At 34.4% G+C, this 27,543-nt stretch overlaps 1 protein-coding gene across 7 annotated transcripts in view; it reads right to left on the bottom strand.

Moving 5' to 3' along the window:
- Positions 1-27,543, bottom strand: part of C2cd3 (C2 domain containing 3 centriole elongation regulator) — a 143,547-nt gene that overhangs the window by 78,366 nt on the left and 37,638 nt on the right. For 6 of the 7 annotated variants that reach the window (XR_013437797.1, XM_021725087.3, XM_013357718.4 and 3 more), the window contains 7 exons: positions 17,555-17,702; positions 12,800-12,954; positions 12,012-12,221; positions 10,997-11,109; positions 6,887-7,005; positions 4,661-4,783; positions 2,206-2,700 (listed from right to left, as the gene is read on the bottom strand). Coding sequence is in view for 6 of the 7 variants with exons in the window: in XM_021725087.3 (XP_021580762.2) it covers positions 2,206-2,700; positions 4,661-4,783; positions 6,887-7,005; positions 10,997-11,109; positions 12,012-12,221; positions 12,800-12,954; positions 17,555-17,702 (1,363 nt within the window). In the remaining variant the exon portion in view is untranslated. The remainder of the gene's footprint in view (positions 1-2,205; positions 2,701-4,660; positions 4,784-6,886; positions 7,006-10,996; positions 11,110-12,011; positions 12,222-12,799; positions 12,955-17,554; positions 17,703-27,543) is intronic. The other variant, XM_078046662.1, reaches the window with a different exon arrangement.

The raw sequence follows: 27,543 nt of genomic DNA on the forward strand, positions 1-27,543 counted from the left end.
TAGCTCTAATGATGAAACCAACAGAAAACATGAGAAGCAAAAAGGGGTGAAACCAGACATAATATAAGGCATGATATGGTGGAATGCCAGCTTTGGAAAGCCCTGGGTTCGATCCCAGCATCAAAACAAAATATATAAGACATAATAAATGGAAGACAGCAGAAGCACAGATAACCAGAGTAAAGCTACTTTTGTATCCACATAAGAAACTCTTATTAAACAAGTACATTTTTGTTCTTTGAAATTAACCAACCACACACAAAACCAACATAGCAACCTAGTCTTCAAAGAAGGAGGTTTCAGAGTAAGTTTCAAAAAGAAAGTAACCCTAAATTAAGCCTGAGCAGAGTTAACTAGAACTTAATGCTTTGCCTAATAGGTGTCATATAGGTTGAAGAGTAAATCAAGGCAGAAGGAATAGCACATGCAAAGGCACAGAGGTTGGAGGAGAGAATATTCAGGAAATGCTGGAGTATCTAGAGTGAAGGGAAGAGTAGCAGATGCTGAGACTGGAGAAGTGTCTACAGTCAGTTCTTAAAGGGTCTTGGAGTCCATGCTAAGAATTAACATTCTTTTCTGAAGCTTTGGAGAATCACTGAAAAGTTTTAAGCAGGGGAGTAAAATGTTCAGATTAGTGTTTTAGAAAGATCATTCTTGCTGGTACACAGAGAAAGAAATGAACAGGACCAGAGGGGTAAGAAACAGGCAGACCAATCTGAAATCTGTTTGGAATGAGGGTTGGGACCTGAATGGAAGCAGTGGCAATGGGATACAGATAAGGGGATGCATTTTAGAGATAATTGAGTCTAGAGTACCTATTGGAATTGGTGAATAATTATAGAAGAGTCAAGACAATTTTCAGGTTTACTTAAATTTCTGAGTAAATTATAAAATGAATTAGGGCATTCATTTTAAGGAAGAACTGATTTGGAAGGAATAATAAATTCAAATTTAGAATTCCTTCTTTCATTTATACCTTCTTATTGAATATCTAGTACACACCAAGCAAAGTGTTAGGTGCTAGGTGTAAAGGTCTTTTGAGACATGGTGATGACCAGCAGGCAGTTAGATATAGAGAGCTGAAACTACAGACATATGTGTGGCTTACATAAAGTGTAGATTTAGAAGCTATCTCCATAAAAATGAAAGTTTAAGTGGAGGAGTAGATGTGAGGACCATGGGGGAAAGAGGATCAATTTGAAGACTGACAGCAAGAGTAATAAATGGGGGTTGGGGTTGTAGCTCAGTGGTGGAGTCCTTGTCTTGCACATCTGAGGCACTGGGTTCAATCCTCAATATCACATAAAAATAAATAAACAAAATAAAATATATTGTGTTCATCTATAACAAAAAAGTAAAAAATAAAAAGAGTAATAAATGGGAGCACCAATAGTTAAAGGTTAAGAAAAAAGAGAGAAATACGGGAAGTACCAGGCATTTCATGGTTTCTCCTGAAAAAGAACTGGCTGTTGAGTCAGGAAGAAAAAAGCTGGAGTTGCAAAACCCAAGAAAAAAAGAATTTAAGCAACAGCACCAAATTCTACAGAGAAGTCAAATAAGATGAATACTGAAATAAGAGGAAGAATAAATGAGAGTTAGGAAAAATATAAATATTAAAAAAAAAGAGACTGAACATATAGAAGAGTGGGGAAGCTTACCTAACCAAAGTTCTAGAGGAAGTAGAAAAAAATAGAATCCAAAACTCTGGCAAAAGTAGAAGTAAGAGGGCTGGGGTTGTGGCTCAGTGGTAGAGCACTTGCCTGGTACATGTGAGGCATTGGGTTTAATCCTCAGCACCACATAACAGTAAATAAAGTATACAATTCAATGAAAAAGAGAAGAGAAGGAGGAGGAGGAGGAGGAGGAGGAGGAGGAGGAGGAGGAGGAGGAAAGAGGAGGAGGGGAAGGAGGTGGAGGAAGGGAAGGAGGTGAAGGGGGAGAGGAAGAAGAAGAATAGTAGTAGTGGTGGTGGTGGTGGTGGGGAGAAACCAAAGAAATTGAGAAAGAACAAAAAGAAATAGAACAAGTTTTAAAATGTTGGCAATGTCTTTTCCTCTTTCCACTCAATAGAACACACCAGATAACCACAACAATCCTTTCCATTCTGAACATTCTAGATTTTTTTTAGATTCAAAGTATGATTTGGAAAACATTTATTTCCTGCCCCCAATAAACCCCTAAAAGATATGGAATAGATAAAGTTACCTGAGAAAAGTTAAAGACTGGTTGTGTTGTACCCCATACAGTGATAGATCTACTGACTTCTTCTGTGCTGAAGAGTTTGCAATTTAAATACACATTGCATGGTGATTGTTTCTCAGATTCTCCAGTAATAAAATCTTTCCCATCTGGCACCATTAATAGCACATGCAACAGCAAAGCATTTTCTTTTGTTGACATATCTGTCTGATTGACTAAATCATGGGAGGTTGGTACAGCCATGGAGGTTGAAGAATTTGGTACTATACAGCTTGGTGACTTTGGGTTGGGAAACACCAAATTCTGTGCTTCCTTTGTAGTTTCCTCTAGAATTTGAGTTAGAGTCTGTGAATTTTTGGTATAGGTAGTATCTTGGTTGGGTTCTGGCAGTATCTTATCTGGATTTGTGGAAGCACAAAATGGGGTATGTTGGATGCTGCTATTTAACTTGGAATTGACACTAGTGAAATTCTTATTATCTATAACAAGCTCCATGGTTACCTATAAAATACAAAGAAGAAGAGTCACTAAGAATGTCCTGTAGAACTGGAATCGAAATTTTGGAGCTGGAAGTAATGTCAGATTATTAGGAAATGAGTTAATTCATCATTTAATACCAACATAGGATGAATACAACAGACTGGACTGCACATACATTAACTTAGACTAAGAAAAACTAGGTAGATTATTTATCAATAATACTAGATGAGACCAGAATATTATCTTATACCAGGAAATAAGGAAATGCTCATAAAAGGATGGTGATGTGTTTAAGGGACATAGAACCTAGTTGAAGAGGGTTCTATTGGCTAAATCTAGGATAATTTGAGCATCAAAATAAATTATAGGAGTGGACTATAACCTATTGAATAATATATGAATCTGTGAGTCCATTTGAATCAAATGTATGAAATATGGTATGTCACGAGCTTTGTAATGTTTTGAACAACCAATTAAAAAAATTAATATGGGAGAAGGGACATAGTCTTTTGCATAGTAAAATGTCAATTAACAGATGTTCACAAAGAGCTACAGATGTAGCTCTGTGGGAGTGCATTTTGCCTAGCATGTGCAAGGCCTTGGGTTCAGTCCCCTGCAATGAGGAAAAAAAAAAAAAATCACATAATAGTATGTGACTTGGGTAAACCCCACTAGAGGGGTATTCTACAAAATAACTGGCTTATGTACTAAAATATAAGGAATGACTGTGGAACTATTCCAAACTAAAAATGACAATTAAATGCAAATGATAATCCTAGACTAGAAAAAAATATTCTGTAAAAGAAAATATAGGCACAACTGTGAAAGTATAGACTACAGATACAATGTATTATTAATATAACTCTGAGTATTATGCATGATGATGTCTTTGTTCTTAGGAAATACATGTAATGCATGCTAAAGAATCTAAGGGGAAATAGATATGATGCCTGGAACTTATGTTAATAGATCACAATAAGGGTGTGTGTGTATCTAAAGAGGAAACAAAAGGAGAAGAGAATTATAAGACTAATATCACATTAAGAACTGGTGAGGCTGGGCAAAGGGCATGCAAGCTCTTTGTACTACTTCTGAAACAGTTCTCTAAGTCTGAAGTTATTTCAAAGTGAAACAGTTAAAAATGCTAAAAAGTAAAAAAGAAAAAGGATGCAGGATAAGTAACGAATTTGAAGAACAGAAGTGGTCACTTGCTAACTATAAGAATAATTAATTATTAGGGATAAAGTGTTCTTACTGTTGCTTTTATTTGAAACCCATAGGTGTTACACACAGTTATTTTGCTCTATCAAATATAGCAGCAATCAATCTAGCATGGATTTCTATCAACAAAGTCAGGACAGAAAACAATTTCTAGTCCATCAATCCTTTTCATTACTCTTTTTAGATTTTATTTATTCATTTATTATTTGCAGTACTGGGGACTGAATCCAGGGGCACTTTACAACTGAGCTACATCCTCAGTTTTAGTTTCCCAAGCCAGCCTTGAACTTGTGATATCCCTCTGCCTCAGCTTCCTGAGTTGCTGGGATAATAGGTATGTGCCATTGCACAGCCCTTTTCAGATTTTAAACCTTGCACCAGGCGGAATGAACCAGGCAGGCAAAACATAAAATTTGGTTAGCAGAAACATAGGGTGGTATCATCTCCTTGCAATAATAATCATATACGTCTTTAATAGATTAAGTGGTTTATATAAGGAAGACCAGGAAAAAGAAAGGCTTTGAAGAAGAGGAAGCAGTGTGAAAATAAAAATAAGAAATAAAAAAAATATGGAGGCACGAATCTTCATAGTATCTTAAGTGATTCTTTACATAGTTTGACATGGCTACTGGCAGAGGATGAAGTAGTAGGCAGGTGTCACATTGTCTTGTTTCCTTGTTCACTACTATATTCTCAGTGCTAGCCAATAAAACATGCCCAGAAAATACTTTTCTGACCTTCTGATTGTATATTAATGTACCTTTAGGGGGCCAATTGGAGTTTGACCATTTTCCTGTTGCACTGGAAGGTGGTCACTGAAAGAAAGCAACTCTGACTGAATGACAGCTCGCAAAGGAAGAGCTGCAGATCCAATGACTTCTGGCTGAGGAAAGTAGGAAAGAAAAAGCTTAGGTTAAAGAGGAGCCACAGGGGATTTTAACTGGTGGGTCAACCTATGATGACTTATAAAAGAACCCATGTTTTATGAAGTACAAAGATTTATTCCTTGACTGAGGAACTCTATGTGGGATCCCATAATCTGTCATATTTTGGTCTCCCTTCTGGGTTTCCATATTTCTTCCTTCCTCTGGAAGACTGTAGAGAGATTGGAAGGTTATTTTTTTCTGATTTTAAGAGTTCTTTTTTATTTTTTGGTGGTGCTAGGGATTGTTGAACCCAAGGCCTTATGCATGCGAGGCAAGCACTCTACCAACTGAGCTGTATCCCCAGCCTTGATTTTAAGAATTCTTTACTCAGGGCTGGGGTTGTGGCTCAGCAGTAGAGCACTTGCCTAGCATGTGGGAGGGCCTGAGTTTGATCCTCAGCACCCACATAAAAATAAATAAATAAAATAAAGGTCTAAAAATTAAAACAAAATTCTTTACTCAAATGTCCAACTTTGCCATTAAAAATATAAAACAAAATTTAGATGATACAGCTTTTGCCATTAAAGCTAAGAAAATTATAAAATTATTATCAAAGTGATTATCAAAGCTATAGAGAAACAAAAAGCTTCCATATGAATAAAACTGAGAATATAAACTGGCAACATACTTTTAGACAACAAATTTGGTAGTTAATAAGGAAAAGCTTTGAAAATTCATATTCTTTGGCTCAGTAATTCTATTTCTGGGAATTTATACTAAAGAAACAATAAAGATACATAAACAACTTATGCATTAAAATATAGGTTAAAAATTAGAAATAATTTAAGATACTCAACAATCAAGAATTACTAAGCTAATTATAGCATATCCATATAATGGTATGATATGCAGACATGAAAATGACATTCACTAAAAGTTTATAATAATATGAACAACATTGCTATAATATTTGATAGAAGTAGGATATTAAATCATGTGTGTGTGTGTATATATATATATATATAGAGAGAGAGAGAGAGATAGATAGAAATAAAGTCTTTGAAAGTATTTATAATTATGTGGAAAACATTAAGTATATTCTTTTGAAGAAAAATGAAACAAACAAGGTTAAATGAGAAAAAAGGCAGGATAAAAACTGCAAATGAAATTATATAACACATTTTTACTTGAAAAAACAAGATACACATAAATGTTAATAGTTATTTCGTGGTGATGGAACTACAGGCAATTTTGCTTTTTAAAAACATGTATAATTCTCTTAAAATTAGAAAAAAGCCATTAATTAGAGGAAAATGATTCAATGTAAATATATCAAAACATTAATAGAGATTGTCTTAAGGTTGCAGAAGCATGCATTTCCACCCTCCCTTCTTGTTTTGCTATCTTTTACAAAGAACTTGTATTATTTATATCCCCTGAAAAAAACAACCAAAGAAAATAAGTTGCTTTCTTCATGCTATCCATACACATGATGAGGTCAAAAGATTACACAGGCTACTCTTTCACTAAAAGAAATAAACATGGCTCACATCATAGTTTATTGATTTATGTTAGCTGTAGTAGATTTATAAACTTGGAATTAGTTAGTCAACATTTACCCACAATTACATTATTATGGACATGAGCAAGATACCTTAGGTATTCTACCTGCAAACAGGAAGTAGAACTTCAAATTAAGGCTAAATAACCTATATCAATACAGTCACTTCCCTACAATAAGGGAACACAGAAAAATGTTAAGAATTTAGAATCTAAAGACAAAAAACTTGGGTCTTGGCTGTCTTTTATGAGGGTGATCATAGACATGTCACTTAACCAAATTTCAGTTTTTTTAATCCACAAAATGAAGGTAATACTACATCTAATGCACAGAGTTGCTGTGATGATTAAATTTGATAGTTTGTATGGAGCCTATAACCATAATATCTGGTTATAGCAGAGAGTAGTAATAATAACAATAAATAATTATTATGATATTAAAAAGCATTAGTGTACCTTGTGCTTAGAGAAATTCCTAGCTTAAATTGGAAAATAATTTTAAGTATACTCTTATTCTGTGGTGTGAATGGTGAGGCAAAGGTCAAGATCACTCATAATACCTTTTTCTGTGGCATTTTCTTTGCATAAATTTGGAAAGTGAGGTTAGAATTCCACCAGTGTTCTATCATGGGGCCACCAAACTGTATTGGAAACACAAATCGCTGCTGGAATTTCACCACTGTAAGGAGAAACACACAGAGGCACACCATTCAGCCGGAGCCATGATTAATCCATGCCTTGACACCACCCACCTCCCTTTCAAATCTAATTAAAAATCTCTTGCAGGAATCTAGTCAGTATGATTTCACAGAATGTATTAGGGTTTTGGAATTGAAAGAGCAGAGACAAAGAGAAAACCTTTTGTATAGAAACAGCAGAGAAGCATGCTGTTGTTCTGTTTTATTATGAGAAATGAATGCCAAGTACATGAGCACAGAATGTATAAGGAGATATCCATATACTTCACTATATTTAGGGTAATATGACGGTTTTTAAAAGACAAGTTGGTGAGTAGTATAATAAAAAGGGGAGCTAGCTTAAAGTGAAACAATGAGAGATAAATAAAACAGAAGAACTGAATTTAAAATGATAATAATAAAAATGAGTTAATCTGCTGGCTGACAGGACACTCCCACTGTCACTCAGACAAGGTATTAGGTACTGATGTTACTTAGTCATGTTAGGAGGAGTAGAGTCCATCTCTTGAATGGAAAGGAAAGGTTTTCTGCTAACAAGTGTAAATGGGATGAAGTGTTGGTGGTATTTTAGTTTATATTTGTTGCTATGGGGCATTAACTGATAAAAAAAATCGGAATTTAAAACTAGAATCAAAGGACAGTGTTTAAGTTTTACTTCTATTACTTACTAGTTACCAACTCAGCAACAATTTATCACTTGTAAAATGATCTTCCTGTTCATTTATTTATAAGGTCCTTAAAATGGATACCCTCACAAATAGCCCAGTTATGGAGAATTTGCTACCAATGGCATTCATTCAAGTTGCTCATTTTGACATACTGATCTCTCTATCCATCTCTGGCCATCTTTGTTCTCTCTCTTTTTTTGGGGGGGGGTATCTATTTTATTTCACTTTTCAGGTGGTTAAAATTGAACACATAACCATAGATAGCAACTTTTTAAAGGCAGTGTTTCCTAGCAGCAGCTGGATCTAGCCTGGCCAGCAGGAACCCTTGCATTTAGCCTTGTGTGTGTACTTCTCTTTGTATTCTTGGGCAGGATCTGGGTCTTGCTATCTGGATCCACACAAAGAAAGTATGAACAAAAGTTCTGGGCCCTTGAAGCCCACATCCATTAGGAGATTAATTTCTTTTAGTGCTCTACCACAGGGAAGGGAACAAAGAGAACACCTATACTTCATTTGTGTGCTGGAAAGATCAACTGAGGTAATAAATGAAAAATCTTTAATGTATAATCAGAACTCTATCTCAACTTGGTCTTCTAAGATTTCTTCTTACTACCAAGGCATATTTTTATAGTATTACTGTATTTCTCAGATAGTCTGTTTCCACCTGCAAACAGGAAGTAGAACCTCAAATTAAGGCTAATATAACCTATTTTATCAATACAGTCACTTAAGGTTGTTGTTGTTATTATTATTATTTTACCACAAAGTAAGTTAAGGTGATAGTGGAAGAAGAAATTCAAATACATAAATTGCTAATAATGTCTGAGACAAGATTTTTTTTAAGAATTGGAAGAGATCCTGAAAATATCTACAGTCCATTCTATATTATTGAAAGATGACAAAATGATTTTGCCAAAGGTCACATAATTAGTGTGGTACAATCAGAAATAGAAACCAGTTTTCCAAATCCTGGGTCAATGCTTATTGCATTTTTCCCAAATGATCGTTCTCAGAAGGACACAGGGAAATTCAACCACTGTGGTCAGAAATTAAAATAATGCATGAGAGGCTAATTAGATTAAGAGAACATGACTTAGAATCAAAACAGTTTTAGGTTTTATTCGACCATACCAGCTATGTGTGTGGGTGGGTGGGGGTTGTTACTGTAATGACTAAGTGGTTAATGTATATAACACAACTGAGTAGAATTAGTGTTCAATAAATATTAGTTACTATATAGAGTTTATTATATAAACTCTACTATTTTAGAGCTTAATGCTTTTACATTCATTATCTTCCTTGATTGTCCACTAATTCCTTGTGTGATTACAGGCAGTCTTGGCTTTGTAGACACTATGTTAGCTGAAATTTGTGCAAACCAGAGTGGTGTCCTTGCTTTTGCATGGTTCTATGGCAACTGAGAACTCAATTTCAGCTGGCATGAATTTCAATGAACACTATAGAAGCAAAATGAGAACTGATACATTTCAATTTTACAGATGGGGAAATCAAGGTTCAGAGATAATTTAAGAAATTCATAAAATGTTATATAAGTGGAATGAAGTAGAAGGAAAAGCCCTGAGAAAAGGTTTCAACATTTTTCTTTGCATAGGGAGGTTTGATAAAAAACATTTTAGTAGGCTGGAGCTATAGCTCAGTTGTTAGACTACTTGCCTTGCATGCACAAGGCCCTGGGTTCAATCTCCAGCATCACAATAAATAAGCAAGTAAGTAAATAAATAAGTAAATAAATAAATAATAACAACAACAAAAATAGTTTAGCCACAATAAACATGCATACTTTTAGTCAAAAGAATTATTTATACAGGCTTTCGTGCTCTGTACAAACCCCCAGGACAGCTTCTACTGCTGTTAATAAAAGCATACAGCCAGAAAGCAAGCAGAAGACAAATTTGGAATGCCCTAATTCTTCCTTAAAGTGATGGGGAGGGTGAAATAATGTGGCCTAGTAAAAGAGTATATTATATTATTTTAAGGCTAAATAAGTGTTTATTTTAAATATTCATATTAGATATACTTATGCCAAGTAAGAAATTATACACATATTATTAAAATATTATTTTTAACAGAAAAAGGTTGAAATAACTTAGATACTGTTCAAATAACTTAAATACTGATCATATTTAGGGATGTTTCAATTATGGCATAGCAGCAAAATGGGATAGTATGTAGTCATTAAAGGAATGATGAAGCTCTTTATGTCCCAAAATGCAAAAATCCCTAAGCTATAATGTCAAAGGCAAGCTGTGGAATGGTGCACATGGTACTCTATCACTATCATTTACATAAAATGGGGGTAGGGATAGAAATGAATCAACACATTTGCTGATATATGCAAAAAATAGCTCAGGAAGCGTATAAAAGCAACAATGTTGTTTGCCTATAGAAATGGAACCTAAAAACTACATGAATGGATTATCTAGCTCAAAAAGCAAATAAAGCAAAATAAAATTTAAAAAAATCTAAAGTTATTATAGGAAAGTTACTTGAATGTGGAGGACAATTAGAACCACATCTTTTGTTTCTCAAACCACCTCCCAGAGAAGAAATTTAACACTAACAAACTGTTCGTGGATTAAACTGAAGAGCCAAGGCAAAGATATTCTCAAACTATGTTAAAATAAATGGTTTGTGGGCTAGGGTGGTAGCTCAGTGGTAGAGCACCTGCCTAGCATGTGTGAAGCACTTGGTTCGATTCTTAGCACTGCATATAAATAAATAAAATAGAGGTCCATTGACAACTAAAAAATATTAAAAAAAAACAGTTTTAATTTTGGATTGCAGGAATATGTTTATTATACTATCCTTTTATTTTTCTATACTAGACATATTTAAAGCAAAATAAAAAGAAGATAACAACAGAAGTACAAGCAACCAAGAAAAAAATAGAAAAATTGGCTTATGCGAATATTAAAAACAATTCTGCAATATATTAAATTATACATGTCAAATGAGTGTATGGTTTGTGAGTTGTATCTTTATAAAACTGCTTTAAATAAGGAAAGAAAAATATCAACAGTTGAAAAATATGAACTAAGCATCAGATGTTTTGAGTTTTAGTCTCAGCCATGTTACTGACCTGCTACGTTAAATTATGACAGTCAGTGTACCACTGAGCCAGTTTCTTCACTTACAAAATAAAGGAGTTAAAGAAGATTCACTTAAAAATTCTTTTTAGCGCTAAGATTCTATAGCATTACAAAAGTCAGGTAAGTAATTAGGGGTTCAAAAATTCTTCCAAAGTCAAAATATTTAAGGAGCTGAAAACCAGTCTCTCTCTTACTTCCATCTGTAATTTTACTGGAGGCAAGTCGAACAACTTCAGTGATCAAAGCTGTCTTTTCCAATCCACTTTTGGAAAAACCCACAGGAAAGTGATATTCCACAAAGAAAGTGCTAAAAAAGGAAAAAAGGTGATTAAAAAAAAACAAATAAGAAATCTATTTTCTATTTATGAATCTACACATCTTGGAAAGCCTATTTTCAGGACTTCTGATCACCAGAAGCTGTACCTCTTTTCTTCAAATCTTTCATTAGTCTGGTCATGTGGAATGAAAGGCTTGCTTCCACAGCACTTTCAATATGAAACATCTACTCTGGTTTCAAAGGCCCTATTATACACAGTGATTTTTTTATTTGTTCTTTTTTAGATATACATGACAGTAGGATATATACATGAAAAGTATAACTTATACATATTACACAAACATGAAGTAAAACTTATTCTAATGAGGATTCTAGTCTTGAGGTTGTTCATCATGTGGAGTTTCACTGGTCATGTATTCATATGTGAACATTGGGAGTTATGACCAATTCATTCAACTGTCTTTCCTATTCCCATTCCCCCCTTCCCTTCATTCCTCTTTATCTAATCCAATGAACTTCTATTCTCCCCTCCCTTTCTTATTGTATGTTAGCCTCTGCATAAGATAGAGAATATTGGGCCTTTGGTTTTTGGGGATTGGTTTATTTCATTTATCATAATAATCTCCAGCTCCCACCATTAACTGGCAAAAGTCATAAAGCCATTCTTTTCTATGGCTGAGTAATATTCCATTTTATACATAAATGTTGCCCTTTTTTTTTTTTGCTAACTGTAAGATCTATAAGAACAGAGATTGCTTCTTAATTTTCTTTATTCCCAACTAGCATAGTTCTTGGGACCTAGTGGGGATTCAATACATTTATATTGATTAAATAATGGAGATGAAAACACATTACAAATCATAAAGTGTTATACAGTTATCAGTCATATTTTCCAAAAATATCAAACTTATCTTCTCATGTTAGAGACATACCGTTTTTTAGCTATTGTTAGCTTAGGTGGTCTCCCAGTAAGGCTTTTTTTGCCAGGGGTCACCTGGGGACTATCTGGAGGAACTCCCATTGTTTCGATGAACATTCTGACTGAATGTATTCTTCCCAAAAGGGCCAGTCTATCCACACTTAAGGTTGTCACTTGGGTATTTTCTGGAGTTTCAGAGAGCATCTGTTGTTCAACCAAATTTCTACAAGGAAATCATATAGATGGGCATGCAAACAGTTAAAGAGACCCAACATGAAAACAAACTAGCTTGCACAGGCAACAGGTAGGGCAATAAGCAAATTAATTCATAAGTGGAAATGGCTTTATCCGAATTTTGGTTCTAATCTACAACGAAAGAAATCTCAAAAAAATGTAAAAATTCTTTTAATAGTTGATCTCCACATAAGTGTAAAAAATGATGTTATAGAATTAAGTTTCTCTTCTTTTCCAGAAAGGACAGAAAATTTATTCTAGCAACCCACTATCCTAATATAACTACTTTTGTCACTTTTGTGTATTCCTTCTCATTTGCTTTCCTTATTTTTCTACATAGGTGTGACCACAGTACATATACAATACAGTATTGTTTTCTCCCTTAACCATTTTAATTGTACCTATCTTTTCATGTTATTAAAATTTTAAGGAACACAATGTTTACTGAGTTACTGTAACAGTCATTCTGATAGTGCTGGGTAAACACAGGTCATCACTTGAGGAGATCTAATGGAAATAATCTTCCTTCGCTTTTGCCTGTAATAAAACATCCACAGAGAAGCTCACCTATTTTTCTTGCCTGGTGCCTTCTTCTTTAGCTTCTGATCACTTGACTCCAGGACTTTAGAAGATCTGCCGAGAGCTTTTAACTGGTTCATATTTTTAGAAGGGACAACATCATCATCTTCACTGAGGAAATCACTGATACTAGTATCAGATTTCTATGGGAAGAAAATCAGAGAGAGACACTAAAAAATGACTGTTGTAAGAACAGCAGTAACAAAACATTTCTCTAAAAGTAAGTGCGTGCTTCCTTGAAATACATAATTATGTTACTGACATTAAGAGTAGAGACATAATCTCTTATTTCTCCTACTTATACAAAACTAAGCTTCAGTTTAGCTCAAAGTAAATAAATCAAAGTCAACTCTTCTTTTAAATTCTTAATAACATGGACCACTATCTATTGATTGGCTACTATGCATTTGGTTTTATGCTAAATGCTGAATGTATATTTCTAATATTCACTACATTCCTACGAGGTATCCTTATTCCAATTTCTACAATTGAGAAAAGTTAGGCAATTTGTTTATGATCTATAGCTATAAGCAGCAAAGCCAAATTTTGATCTCCCTGGGTTTCAAAGTCTGTATTTTTGCCATACGACTAATACAATGTCACCTAACTGGATACAAAGACTCCCTTTTATTTATTTTTAACTATCCATACTACAAATGACTCATTCTTCTTCTAATCTTGCTAAGATTAATATATTTACTATATTTCACAGATTTCCTTAAGAGGAGCTAAATCCCCTATGATTTTTATTGGAGAAAGGATTCTACTGCAACCGATTGATTAGCTTCTTATATCACAAAATGGAAAATAGAATGACATAATGGTTATTTGGCTTCAAATTTTAAAGCATAAAGCTTGTTAATACAAATTTAGGAGAGCAAATCAAAGCCATTTTAATCCTATCATCTTCAGTTTCCATTTTTCAGCTTCTTAGGGTGTATCATGTATTGACCTATAAGAGAACAGATTAATTCAAATAGGCATGCTAAGAATATTCTTCTAGAAAGAAAAACAACTTAAGTGGCAACTTTTATCTGTTTAATTTTTAATCAATTAATTAATTAACTTATAGTCCTGGGGATTAAACACAGGGCCTTGTATATGGGCAGCAATGGCGCTGCCACTGAGCTACATTCCCTGCCTGCTAAGTGGCAGGTTTTTAAAGATGGTCTTTGACAGGACAATCAAAATCTAGATAGGTTTACAGGCTGAAAGAAATTAGGGTAAATATAAACTACACTTTCAAAAACTAAAACTTTCAGGAACCCAAGACACAAGGTAATAATGTTGAATTTCTATGTTATTTGATATAAGTATATCAAACACTGACCCTGGGGAAGGACATGAGTATTCTAACTCCTGGGTCTTCCCATTGCCTCATGGTCAACTGGTTTTCTCTTTCTTCCAGTTCACCAACATTTTCTTTTTTAAAAAATATTTTTTAGTGTTGATGGACCTTTATTTAATTTATTTATTTATATGTGGTGCTGAGAATTGAACCCAGTGCCTCACACATGTGAGGCAAGCACTCTACCACTGAGCCACAACCTCAGCCCCTCCACCAACATTTTCTAAAATTATTTTGTTAAAATAGCATAGGGAATTACTTAGCACTATTCATACATTCATTTATTTCACTAAGTATTCACTAAGTGAGTACTCACTATCTGTTAGGCCTTTGCTGTACTGGCAATACAAAGATAATAAAGATGTATCCCTGTTTATGAGGCACCATATCAAACAATGTGGTAAAAGCTATATCAGCTGGGCACCGTGACGCATCCTGTAATTCCAGCAGCTTGGGAGGCTGATCATGAGTTTAAAGCTAGCCTCAGCAAAAGAAAGGCACTAAGCAACTCAGTGAGATCCTATCTCTAAATAAAAGATACAAAATAGGGCTAAGGGGCTGGGGATGTGGCTCAAGCCGTAGCGCGCTTGCCTGGCATGCTTGCGGCCCGGGGTTCGATCCCCAGCACCACATTCAAAACAAAGATGTGTGTCCACCGATAACTAAAAAATAAATATTAAAATTCTCTCTCTCTCTCCCTCTCTCTTTAAAAAAAACTAACCAAACAAACAACAAAAAAACACAAAACAAAATAGGGCTAAGGATGTGGCTCAGTGGTCCTGAGTTCAATCCCCGGTATCCAAAAACCAAAACAAACAACCAACAAATAAACAAACAAAAAAGAGCTATACCAGAAGTATATGTAAGATATTGTGGGCATTCAGGCAACAAATTTTATTCAGGGGAGTCTTTAGAAGGTTTCTGCAAAGAGGTGATGAGTTGATTCTTAAAGAATGAAGTTTACCAGATGGGTAAGGCTATTTCAGCATTCACAGTAGAAGGTTTACTACCAACAAAAAATATGGAGATACAAGAAGAGCTAGAAAGTTTGAAGAATGGGATGAGATTCTAGCTAGAGTCTCAAATTGGTAAAGGGAAAGTGGGAGATGAGGTTAGGGAGGTAAGTAAAGATGAGGTTAGGGCGGTAAGTCTCATACTGCTCAAGACTTATGAAACAGTATGGTCTAGCAGAAAAAAAAAGTGCCAGACAGACTAGGATAAGAATTCTTAATGACTAGTACTTAACCTCTCAAAGCTTATGATACGTAAAATAAAGAGAATACCATCTCACAGGCTAATAAAAGAATTAATTAAACAATAGATTTAAAACACTTGGTATAGTTCTCAATAAATGACAGATAATATGTAAAGACCTGGCACAGAAAATGGGTAATAAATAATAAATGTGTAAAAAATACCCTTTTCCTATTTGGCTCATAGGTAACATAGCATCAATAATGATTGGTAGCAGAGGAGGTCATGAAATCTTAATTCATAATGCCTTTCACCTGCATCTCCTCCTTCCCATTTCCACTGCTGCCACTGCCACTCTCATTCTGGCTCTCTCTCACACCTCAATGGCTTCCTGTCTACTTCTGTTCAATTCTCCCTCAGTGTGCTCCCTCCACGGTTGCTACATTAAGATTCCTAAAACCCTATTTGGCCATGTCATTTCTTCCTTGCCTGACATTCAAAGGCTTTCACATTGGCTACAGTGTGCTAACCTGCCTTATTAATTTTTTTTCTACACATATTCCTTTCTTTCTCTCTTTCTCCTTTATTTTTTCCCCCAGGGTGTTGGGGGTCAAACTCAGGGCCTCATGTATGCTAGGCAGATATTCTACTACGCATTTATGTTGCTCAACCCCTCTATACGAATTCTCATCTAGTTAAGTTGGATCCCCTGAAGTAAATAAGTATGTGTTTTCTTTTTTTAAAAAAATATTTATTTTTCAGTTCTCGTGGACACAACATCTTTATTTTATTTTTATGTGGTGCTGAGGATTGAACCCAGCGCCCTGTGCATGCCAGGCAAGTGCGCTATCGCTTAAGCCATATCCCCAGCCCAAGTATGTATTTTCTACTTAGGCCATTCTTTCAAGTCTCAGTTAAAACCCTTTAGGCCTGACAATGTTTTTTCCTGACAATCTAATGTAAAAGTTCTTCCTACCTCTTTTGAATCCTGGGAGCCCTCAGTGTCTTACAACTGAGTTAGTACCCCTTACCTTGTATTTCAGTTATATTTTTCTGATCTTGAAAAAAGGAAAGTCAGGCTTCCTATGTTTGGATGTGGTTTGAGTGTGTGCCTTAAGGTTCAGGTATTGGAAGCTTGTACTTTCAGTATAGAAAATGGAGGTAGAATTGTTGGGAGGTAGAAACTTTTATGTGAGGCCTCATGGGAGGTCCTTAGATTAGGGGCAAACCTACAGAAGATATTGTGGGACACCCGTCTCTGAGTTTTCTGTTTGGTGATGTGATCTTTTCTTCTCATATATGCTCCCTTCACTGCCATCTGCTATGAGATGATGTAGCCAAGAAGGGCCCTCACCAGAACCTGCACTGTGCTGTGTCTACTTTTAGTCTCTAAAACTATAAATTAAAAAAACCCTTTTCTTTATAAATTTAGCCTAATTCAGGTATTTTGTTGTAGTAACAAAAATTTATTAATATAAAGACTATGACAATAATCTTGACACATATGATTACTTATGGAACAGGACTAGACTTACTATGTATAGACTCCTGAAGATGCTACATCAGCGAATAGAATATACAATATTCTAGATGTAAGAAAGAGCTGTGAAAAAACAAATCTGCCTGAAAAGAGAGTGACCTGTCTTATGGGCAAATAGAGGTATTTTTCAATACCTGTGAGTAGAAATATTTCTAGAATATTTTAAATAGATACCAGGTCAAGGGTGATCTGAGAGTATACCTATGTTTAGTTCTAACTCAGAAGTGCTCTAAGGAAGTCATATATTATTAAGACCACAGGCTTTGGATTCAGGCTAATTTGAAATCTAAATTTTGGCTCTAATATTTGTTATGTGTTCTTGTCAAAATACTCAATCTTTTTTTTTTAATTTTTTAATTTTTTTTTTAAGTTGTTGGACTTTATATATTTTCCTTGGTGCCTCACACATGCCAGGCAAGTGCGCTACTGCTGAGCCTGAGCCCCACCCAAGCCCCAGCCCCAAATATTCAATCTTATTAGGCCTGTCTCCTGATCTATAAAATGAAGATACTATTTTTCTCTTCATATTGTCATTATGATTAAATAAAGTAACATATGATTTAAAAGGTAAGGCTTTCTGTTTGGCACATGGTATCATGTCTGCAGCTACTAAAAATACTTGTTTTCTTCTATTCCTAAAGCTTTGGGTTCAATGACTTACAGGTGCTGTGTAAAATAAGTTCTCCAGGAGACTCTGGTCATACTGAGGGTCGTTCAGCTCACTGCTGCAGTACACATCACTCCCAGGGGAAGGGGAATCTGGAGGGGAGCCTAACCCATTCCAGAAATGACCTCGGGATAATTCAGCACTGCAGAGAAAAGAAAAACAAAGCAGAAGGACTTTAACACAAGTTTCAGCTGCACTATTCTTTCTTTAGTAAGATTTGAAAGATCTAAACATGGAAAAAGATAGGTTAAACTCACATGAAACAGAAGACTATTAGAAAATATTTTCCAATTATATTCCCCCCCACCCACCCCTAGGATGACAACTAGTATCCAAAATCCACTAATGACATTGATTGTGATCTCACTCAGCATTTCTTGGTCATCTATTATGTGTTAGGTCTTGGATGATATAGGGAGTGGTAAGCTAACACAATCTGTACTCTTGTGGAGTTTTTGGTCTAGTAGGAAAAAAAAAAGGTAACTATAATTTATAAGTTAGGTGTTTATACCTTCTTCCATTAAGTAATTATGTGCATTTAGGATTCATTATGGCATGATTAGTTTTATGGGGATATAAAAAATGAATAAAATTTTCTACTTGCAAGAAGTTGGTAAACTAATAGGAAGATAAGCACATAAATAACTATAAATTCAAAAATTTTAAGGAATAATTTCTGTTTTTTAAAATTCATACCATTCTGGTACTGTTTTAGAGAATTTTTACTTTCTATCTTTTCCTTCAGGTCCTTGTATAAATCTCATATTTTCCCTCAAAATGTAAGCTCCTTAAAGGCAAAGTATATACTATTTGTATTTTGTTTTTCTCTTATACTAACTAGCACTTAATGAACATCTGTTAATGAACTTAATGACTTCTTAATGAACACCTGTTGTTAATAATAAAAGCAATAATATTTATTAAATACTATGTGCCTCAGGCCTAGGGTTGTGGCTCAGAAGTAGAGTGCTTGCTTCCCATGTGTGAGGCACTGGGTTTGATCCTTAGCACCACATAAAAATAAATAAAAACAAAATAAAGATATTGTGTCCATCTACAACTAAAACGTTAAAAAAATACTATGTGCAGGCATTGAGCTATGCATTTTGCTATTTCTTTCTACTTTCTTCCCTTTCAAGGTAGCTGCTATACTTTTTAATTTCTCAAGAAAATAGTACATAATCACTACCTTCAAATGAGATGATGCTTTTACATTACTTTGAATGAGCAGTTGCAGCAAATTCTCCCTTTCTTAACTTTCCCTAATCTACAGCAGGGTTTCTCAATCTTACTACTGACATACTGGGTCAGATAATTGTCATTGGGCTGTCCTGTGCATTTTGGGTCCCTGGCCTCTACTCACTAGATACCAGAAGTATTCCTCCCCAAATGCCTCCAGACATTCTCAAAAGTCATGTGGGGTTAGGAGTGTGGACAAACATCCCCAAGTTGTGGACCATTAACAAATTGCAATCTCTCTCTCTCAAAATGAACAACTTCTTGCTGGGTGAGGTGGCATACACCTGTAATCCCAGTGTCTTGGGAGGCTGAGGCAGGAGGATCACAAGTTCAAAACCAGCCTCAGCCTTAGCAAGGCCCTAAGTAACTCAGTGAAACCCTGTTTCTTAATAAAGTATTAAAAGGACTGAGGATGTAGTTCAGTGGTTAACTGCCCTGGGTTCAATCCCTGGAACAACAACAACAACAAAAAAGAACAACTTCCTAACTGCCAAAATCCAGTTAAGAGTATCCCAATCTACAGGCTTCTCTGAAGCTTCTGAGCACCAATGCTTTGAGAAATTCTACTTCTTATACTCTACAATAAACTTTCTTACTTGTCACTTATGTTCTCTCTCTGTTCCAGCGGCTGCTTTCTGCCCCCACTTTGCACATCCCTATAGTTAGAGATCTCCACTGTTTATAGTATATAGTCCTCCACATTTTACTTCTTTTCTTACAGTGTAAGATTTCTTTGAACTTAACTCACTGTCTAGGACATATTGAAAGGATGGATTTTGCCTATGTTGCCTGGCCATAAGGTAAGCTCACTTTTAGCACTATCTCTTCTTTTTCTTCCTCCCCTGCTTTTTTTGTTTTGTTTTGTTTTTGGTGGTGCTGGATTGAAACCAGGGCCTGCAGCATGCTAGCCAAGTGCTCTGACACTGAACTACACCCTCAGCCCTTCTTTTTCTTCTTCTTCTTCTTATTCTTTTTTTTTTTTTTTTTTGTGGTGCTGGGGATTGAACCCAGGGCTGAGATGCATGCAAGGCAAGCACTCCACCAACTGAGCCATATCCCCAGCCCCTTTCTTTTTCTTCTTACATATAATTTTTAGTCAAATATATATACTTGTTTTGAAAGTTAAGACAATAGGCTGATAATTAAAAACAGTAGTTGCCTAAATTCCTAAAGACTATTGCTGAAATGCTCCTGGTATTTATGAACATATTTCTAAGTGATATATATGCATTACTATTTTCAGGGTTAACATATCAGAACCAAGTGTAGGATAATTAACTTACTTCCTATCTTATACAATTTTACTTTCTCTCTTATACAACTCCTGGTTTTCCTTGGTATTAATAAGTGTCTTAAATTTTCATTTGCAGAGTTTCATATGTACCTATTACTATTTTATTACTCAACTCCCCCTCCCCCCAGACTTGGCCAATATATATTTTATTCTTCCTTGTTCCCCAGGCCTCAGAAACGTCTCCTCTGAAGCTTTGTCCTGTACAGATTGCTTGCTCTGTAAATATGACATACATCCTAAACCTCCTTTTATCTCTCTTCTGTGTTGTATTCCCTCCTTCTTGGACTCCATGTCTTCCTTTTCCTTCTTAAGCCCTCTCTTTGGTAGAAGATATCCCCCTAAGGTTTCCTGAAGAATATTGATAGTTAAACTTTTGAGATTCTCAATATATGAAGGTATTTTTTTCTCTACTATCTCACTTGATTGATAGTTTTATTAGTAATGGAAGTTTATTTGCAAATAATTTTTTAATATTTGTTTTTAGTTGTAGTTGGACATAATATCTTTATTTATTTTTATGTGGTGCTGAGGATTGAACCCAGCACCTTGCATGTGCCAGGCAAGTACTCTACCGCTGAGCCCCAGCCCCAGCCCCACAAATAATTTTTAATTCAAAATTATGAAGACATTTCTCTACTATCTTCCAGGGAACTGTGGATAGTCCTGATGTCATTCCAATTCCAACATATAGGTGATTTTTTATTTTCTTTAATACAGTCTCTTTATACTCAGTATTTCAAAATTTCATGATTATACATCTTGATGTGGCTTTTTAAACTTATTGTGTTGGATTCTAGGTTGTTTTTCTCCTAAATAGCTTTATAATATATGATTCATATACCGTATTATTCACCCACAAAGTAATTTTATAGCTAATAATTCACAAATATAAGCAGCCATCACTCCAGTCAATTTTAAACATTTTCATCACCTCAAAACAAAACTCCATAACCTTTACTTTCATTACCCTATCCACCATTACATTCAACCTTAAGGAACCACTAATAATAATTACACTATCTTTATAGATTTGCCTATTTTGGACATTTCAAATAAATGAAGTCATAAAATATATAATCACTTGGCACTGATTTTTTCAATTTTTGTGTTTTTAAAGTTCATCCATGCTGTCATATGTATCAACACCTTGTTTTTTTTATTGCCAAATAATATTTCACTAATGGATATTTCATGTTTTAAAAGTCCATTTACCAGGTGGTAGACATCTGGCTTGTTTCCATTATTATGAATAATGCTGCTAGTTTCATTCATATATATGTTTTTGTTTGGATATATGCTTTCATTTTCCTTGGGTATATGCCTAGGAGTTGATCATAGGTAAGTCTATGTGTTACAGTTTGAGGAACTGATAAACGATTTTCCAAAGTACCATTTACTTTACATTTGTACCTTTTACATTATCACAAGCAGTATACTAGGATTCTAGAGTCTCTACATTCCCATCAATACTTATTATCCAGACTTTTTTAATCTAGTGGGTGTGAAGTGGTATCTCATTGTTTTGATTTGCATTTCCCTGACAAATAATGGTGTTGTGCATCTTTTCATGTATAAATTCACCACTTAAATATCTTGCTTGGAGAAATGTTCAATCAGATCCACTGTCCATATTTTAAAGAATTATTTGTCTCTTCAGTCATATGAATTCTTATAAATTCTGAGTTATATAAGTCCCTTATCAGATATAAGATCTGCAATTTTTTTCCTATTCTCTTTTGTCTTTCCTCTTTAATAGTATCAGTGGAAGCACAAAAATTTTAAAATTTGAGATGTCCAATTTGTTTATTGTATTGCTTGTGCTTTTTTTAAAATTTAAGATTTATTTTATATTATACCAATTTATCTGCCAAATCACAGGACTTCTTTTTTTGAAACTCAATATATCTTTTACAAAAATTTTAAATGCATCTTGCCAGTAGTAAATTTTTGAGCATACATCTCAATAAATGTCTTAATTAACTTATAAGTTACGCATGTAAATATGATATGCATATACCACCATACTAACATAGGATCACATTATAAAATACACACAAAAACAAAATTCTAGAATAATGAGATACACTCCTCATGATTCAGGGGCTGGGGCTGGAGATTGAACCCGGGGTTGCTTTACCACTGAGCCATACCCCTAGCTCTTTTTGTTTTATTTTATTTATTATTAATTTATTATTATTATTACTATTATTAATTAATTTATCTCAATTAGGTATACATGAAAGCAGAATGTATTTTGATTCATTGTACCCAATCACAGCACAACTTTTCATTTCTTGATTGTTTGTGCTTTTGGTGCCATATCTAAGATGCTTATCCTAATCCAAGGTCATTAAGGTTTACCATCTATAAGTTTTATGTTAGTCCTTCCATTTAGATGTTTGATTCATTTTGAGTTAATTTTTGTAGATGGTGAGGTAAAGATCCAACTTTACTTTATCTAGGCATCCCAGCATCATTTGTTGTGAAGACAATTCTATCACTGAGTGATCTTAACAGCCTTATTGACTATCAGCTGACTAAAGATAGACACTTGGGTATTCTAAACTATCAATTCTATTTCACTGATTTGTCTATCCTTATGCTAGTACTACTGACTTGATTGCTATTGCTTAGGTAAGTTTTAAAATGGAGAAGTGTGACTCCCATTTCAAGAATGTTTTGGCTATTCTGGGTCCTTTACAATTTCACATGAATTTTAAAAGCAGCCTGTCAATTTTAACAAAGGAATCAACTGGAATTCTGACAGGGATTGTGCTGAATCATGAACATGTAATGTTTTTCTATTTACTTAGACCTTTTGAAATTTCTTTCAACAGTGTTTTATAGTTTTTAGAGTTTATGTTTTACACATCTTTTGTTGGATTTATTCCTAAGTATTTTATTCTTTTTGATGTCAGTATAAATGAAATTTTTTTTCTAAATTTATTTTCAGATTGCTCATTGCAAGCATGTAAATATATTATAGATTTCTGCATACTGATCTTGAATCCTACAATCTTGCTGAACTTAGTTCTAATTTTTATTAGATTCTTAATCATTTTTATTGAATTCCTTATAATTTTCAATGTACTAGATCATTTCATCTTTACAGAGATTTTTCTTCATCCTTTCCTATTTAGGTTCCTTTTATTTATTTTTCCTAATTGAAACAGCTAGAAGCTCTTGCACAATGTTTAATAGAACTGCTGAGAGCAAATATCCTTGCTTTTTCCTAATCTTAGGAAGAACACATCCAGTCTTTTAACATTAAGCATAATGTTAACTCTGTGTTTTCTGTAGATGTTGAGGATTTTCTCTTCTATCTAAGCTTATTGCGCATTTTGTCATGCAAGATCATTAGATTTTTGTTAAATGCTTCTCTCCATCTTTTGAGATGATCCTGTGGCTTCTGTTTTTTATTCTATTTATATTGTATATCATATAAATTGGTTTTCAGAAATTAAACTGACCTTACATTCTAAGTAAATTCCACTGGGTCATGATATAAAATTTTAGTTACTTGGCTTGGTTTGAGAATATTTTGTGGGGAATTGTCTCTATATACATATTGATCTGTAGTTTTCTTGTGATGCCTCTGTCTAGATTTGGTAACAGAATAATGTTGGCTTCATAAAATAGTAGGAAAGACTTCCCTACTATTCCAATTTTTAGAAGAATTTGTGAAATATTGGTATTAACTCTCTTTAACTGTTTGGTAGAATTCATCAATAAAAACTGGGCCTGGGCTTTTCTTTGTGGGTAGTTTTTTGAATTTCTAATTCAATCCCTACTTGTTACAGGTCTATTTCTTCTTGAGTCAGTTTTAGTAATCTGTGTCTTTCTAGCAATCTGTCCATTTTATCTAAATTATTTGTCTTTAAAAAGGTTTTAAGTGTTTCAATTAGTGAATTATAGTTATACATAATATTGGGATTCATTCTGACATAATCATGCATGCATGGAATATAATTTATTCCACTTCAATCTCCAGTACTTCCTCTTTCTCTCCTCTCCTTCTTCCCATTGCCCATCTTCTATTCTACTGATCTTCCTTCTATTTATTTATAGTTATATTTTAAAAAATTAGTGCTTTAGGAGCTAGGATAGTGGCTCAGCCATAGAGCGCTCACCTAGCAGGTGTAAGGCCCTGGGATTGATCCTCAGCACCACATAAAAATCAATCAATCAATAAATGTATTGTATCCAACTAAAAAATAAATATTTTAAAATAAAAAAGCTAAAAAAATTTAGTACTTTATAGACATAGAGAAAGGTGAAATTCATCATGCTAAGTGAAATAAGCCAGATTCATAAAGTCAAGGTTTCAATGTTTTCTCTCAAATGTGAAAGCTAGACCAAAATAAGAGGGAAAAAGGAGGGGATCCCATAAAAATAGAAGGGAGATCAGTGAAGCAGAAGTAGAGGAAAGGATAGAGAGGGAGTGGGGAAGGAGGAGGGAAAGGAAAAGGAATGCATGGCGGAATGAAATTGACCAAATTATACTATGTAAATTATCTTTTATTGTCATCCAAATGTTCACAGGATTCATTCATAATGTTTTATTTATATAAAATTGGTATTAACGTTCCCTGTTTAATTTCAAATTCTAGTGTTTGCATATCCTCTTTTTTAAAAAATATTTATTTTTTAGTTGTAGTTGGACACAATACCTCTATTTTACTTTTTTATTTTTATGTGGTGCTGAGGATCAAACCCAGGCCTCATGTTCAAGGCAAGCGCTCTGCCACTAAACCACAGTCTCAGCCTCCTTTCTCTTGCTTATGTCCTACTCCTCCCTCAGAAGATACCTACTGATTGGCGCTATGGCAAGAGGGAGTTCTAAGTCCTTGGCTACCCCAGTAAGAAGGGAAGTTTCTATGTGTCTGAGTTAGAAGAGATGGGATAGGGGGTCTTGGCTCAAGTATCAGCACAGAAGCTGATATGCTCCAGTTCAGGAGAATTTTTTCATTTCCTCTTTTCTGAAACTCTAAATTATTTGGTTGTTGAACTTCTTGAATATATCCTCAATTTTGTCTTTTCTTTCCTACTTTCCAACTCTGCCTTAAGGGAAAAAAAGGATTTTCCCTCACTTACCTCTTTCATATGTTCTGTTAAATCTTGTTGTCTCTATGTTAGAGGCATTCCTTGAATGCCTATAAATCTTAGCTATCTGGTCATATTAAAGTCAGGTCCTCAAATGCTGACTGAAAGTCCTATTTCTAGCTTGAGAGTTGGAGAAAACTTGTTGACTGGTGGGTTTCATTATAAAATAATTAACTGGGCAGAGCCAGATCATTTTGGAGGGTAACCTCCATGGTTGGTATCTTTCTTCTTGAGCTGGAGTTTCCATGCATAATCTCATCTCCTGTCTGGGAGGTAGTGACTGTCAGTGTGCTAGGAATCAAGGAGCAAAGGGAGTTTGAGAATGGAGGGATATTCATCATTCTCATATGTAGAATTTAAACTTAATCTCCTTTCCCTCAGTATGGTGCTCACCCTCACCTTCAATTGCATTTGACATCCTTGAATCCCGAGATCTGTTAGTATTACCTCTACAAAGAATAAACTCTATAGTCTTTGACTGGGCAGGAAAATGTCAGTCTGTTGGCTCTGTCCCTCATAGAGGGACAGTTATTATAATAATAATAATACTCAATATTTATTGAGAGGTTACTCTATGCCAGCAGTATTCTAACAAGTTTATAGGAATTAAATCATTGAATTTGCTCACAAAATATCACTAAAGTAGATTATATTATGATATCTATTTAACGGATAAAAAACTACAGTAAAATGTGGTTATAACTTTGGATGATTTTAACACTAGTGAGTGACAGAACTCGGATAAAATATAGGCAGTCTGGCTCAAGGTACAGCTTTCTCTATTTTGCTGGGTCAGTTATCATTGTCCATCTGTTTTCTAACTTTTAAAATTTTATTGACATCTTTCATCTGTTGTCATTTCCCCTTTTGGTTCTTGTGATTTTTATGCCTTTTCTATTATTTTACCATCATTTTACTGAGGTTTTAAAAGGAGTGGGCACCAATTAATAGTCAATGAACTGAAAAGACACTTCTCAAAAGAAATACAAATGACCAACAAATACATGGAAAAAAAAATGTTCATTATCATTACCAATTAGGAAAATGCAAACCAAAACTATATTGAGATTTATTCTCACACCAGTCAGAATGATAATTATCAAGAATACAAATAACAGTAAAAGCTGAAGAGGATCTGAATAAAAAGGAACACTGTTACACTGTGAGATTGTAAATTAGGACAACCACTACAGAAATCACAGTGGAGTTGCTCAACAGATTAGGCATGGAACTGCCATATGACCTAGTTATATCACTCCTTGCTATTTGTCCTAAAGAATTAAAGTCATCATACTATAGTGATACATGCATACTCATGTGGCACAATTCACAATAGCCAAACCATGGAACTAGCGTAGGTGTCCATCAATAAATGAATGAATATACATACACAATGGAGTTTTAATCAGCCATAAAGAAAAATAAAATTATGTCATTTGCAGGAAAATGGATGAATCTAGAGACCATTATGTTAACTGAAATAAGCCAAATTCAGAAGGTCAAGGGTCATATGTTTTCTCTCATACGTGGAAACCAGAGAGGAAAAAGAAAAGAAGGGGCAAAGGATCTCATGAAAACACAGAGAGATCAAAAGAGGAAAGAAACCAGGGGATAAGAGATGGGGAGAGAGGCAGGGAAGTGCTAGGGAGTGATATTGGCCAATAATTATACTGTAATATTGTGTTTAACATACAAATACGTCACAACAAATTCCAGCATTATGTACAACTATAATGCATCAATAAAAATGTAAAAGAAAAAATATTTTATAAAGTAAAATTATAAAAAACTAAAATAAATAAATAAATAAGGAGTGGGCATGAAAGCATGTCCTTAATTCTCCTATTCTTTCCTTGGGTACCCAATCCTGCTACTCTCAAGATTTCAATTACTGCAGTGTAGATGACACTCAATTTTTATCTTTAGGCCAATCCTCTCTCCTAAGCTTCACTCTACATATTCAATCACCTACTAAACACTGCACTTGAATGTTCTATAGACAACTTAAGTTTCACAGATTTACAAGCTTAAACTTGAATTTATTACCTTCAAATCCTTACCTTACATTGAGGATTTCAATTTCAATCATTATAATCCTTGGAGTTCCTAACCCAAAAACCTAGGGATCATTTTTCAGTTTTTATTCTCTTTCTACAACTAATTAGTTATAAGATCCTGTCATACCAACCTTTAATTTTTTATGTTTACAACTCCACCAGGGAGGAAAAACTATTCCCACATACTTTTCCATTTAGCCTGTAGAGTTGATTTTCCATACTGTTGCTAAACTAATCTTTCCACTCTTCTGCTGAAATATTTTTCTGTCTAACCAATTTGTAACATGAAA

This window comes from Ictidomys tridecemlineatus, chromosome 4 (genome assembly GCF_052094955.1).
Source record: "Ictidomys tridecemlineatus isolate mIctTri1 chromosome 4, mIctTri1.hap1, whole genome shotgun sequence".
Classification (NCBI taxonomy): domain Eukaryota; kingdom Metazoa; phylum Chordata; class Mammalia; order Rodentia; family Sciuridae; genus Ictidomys; species Ictidomys tridecemlineatus.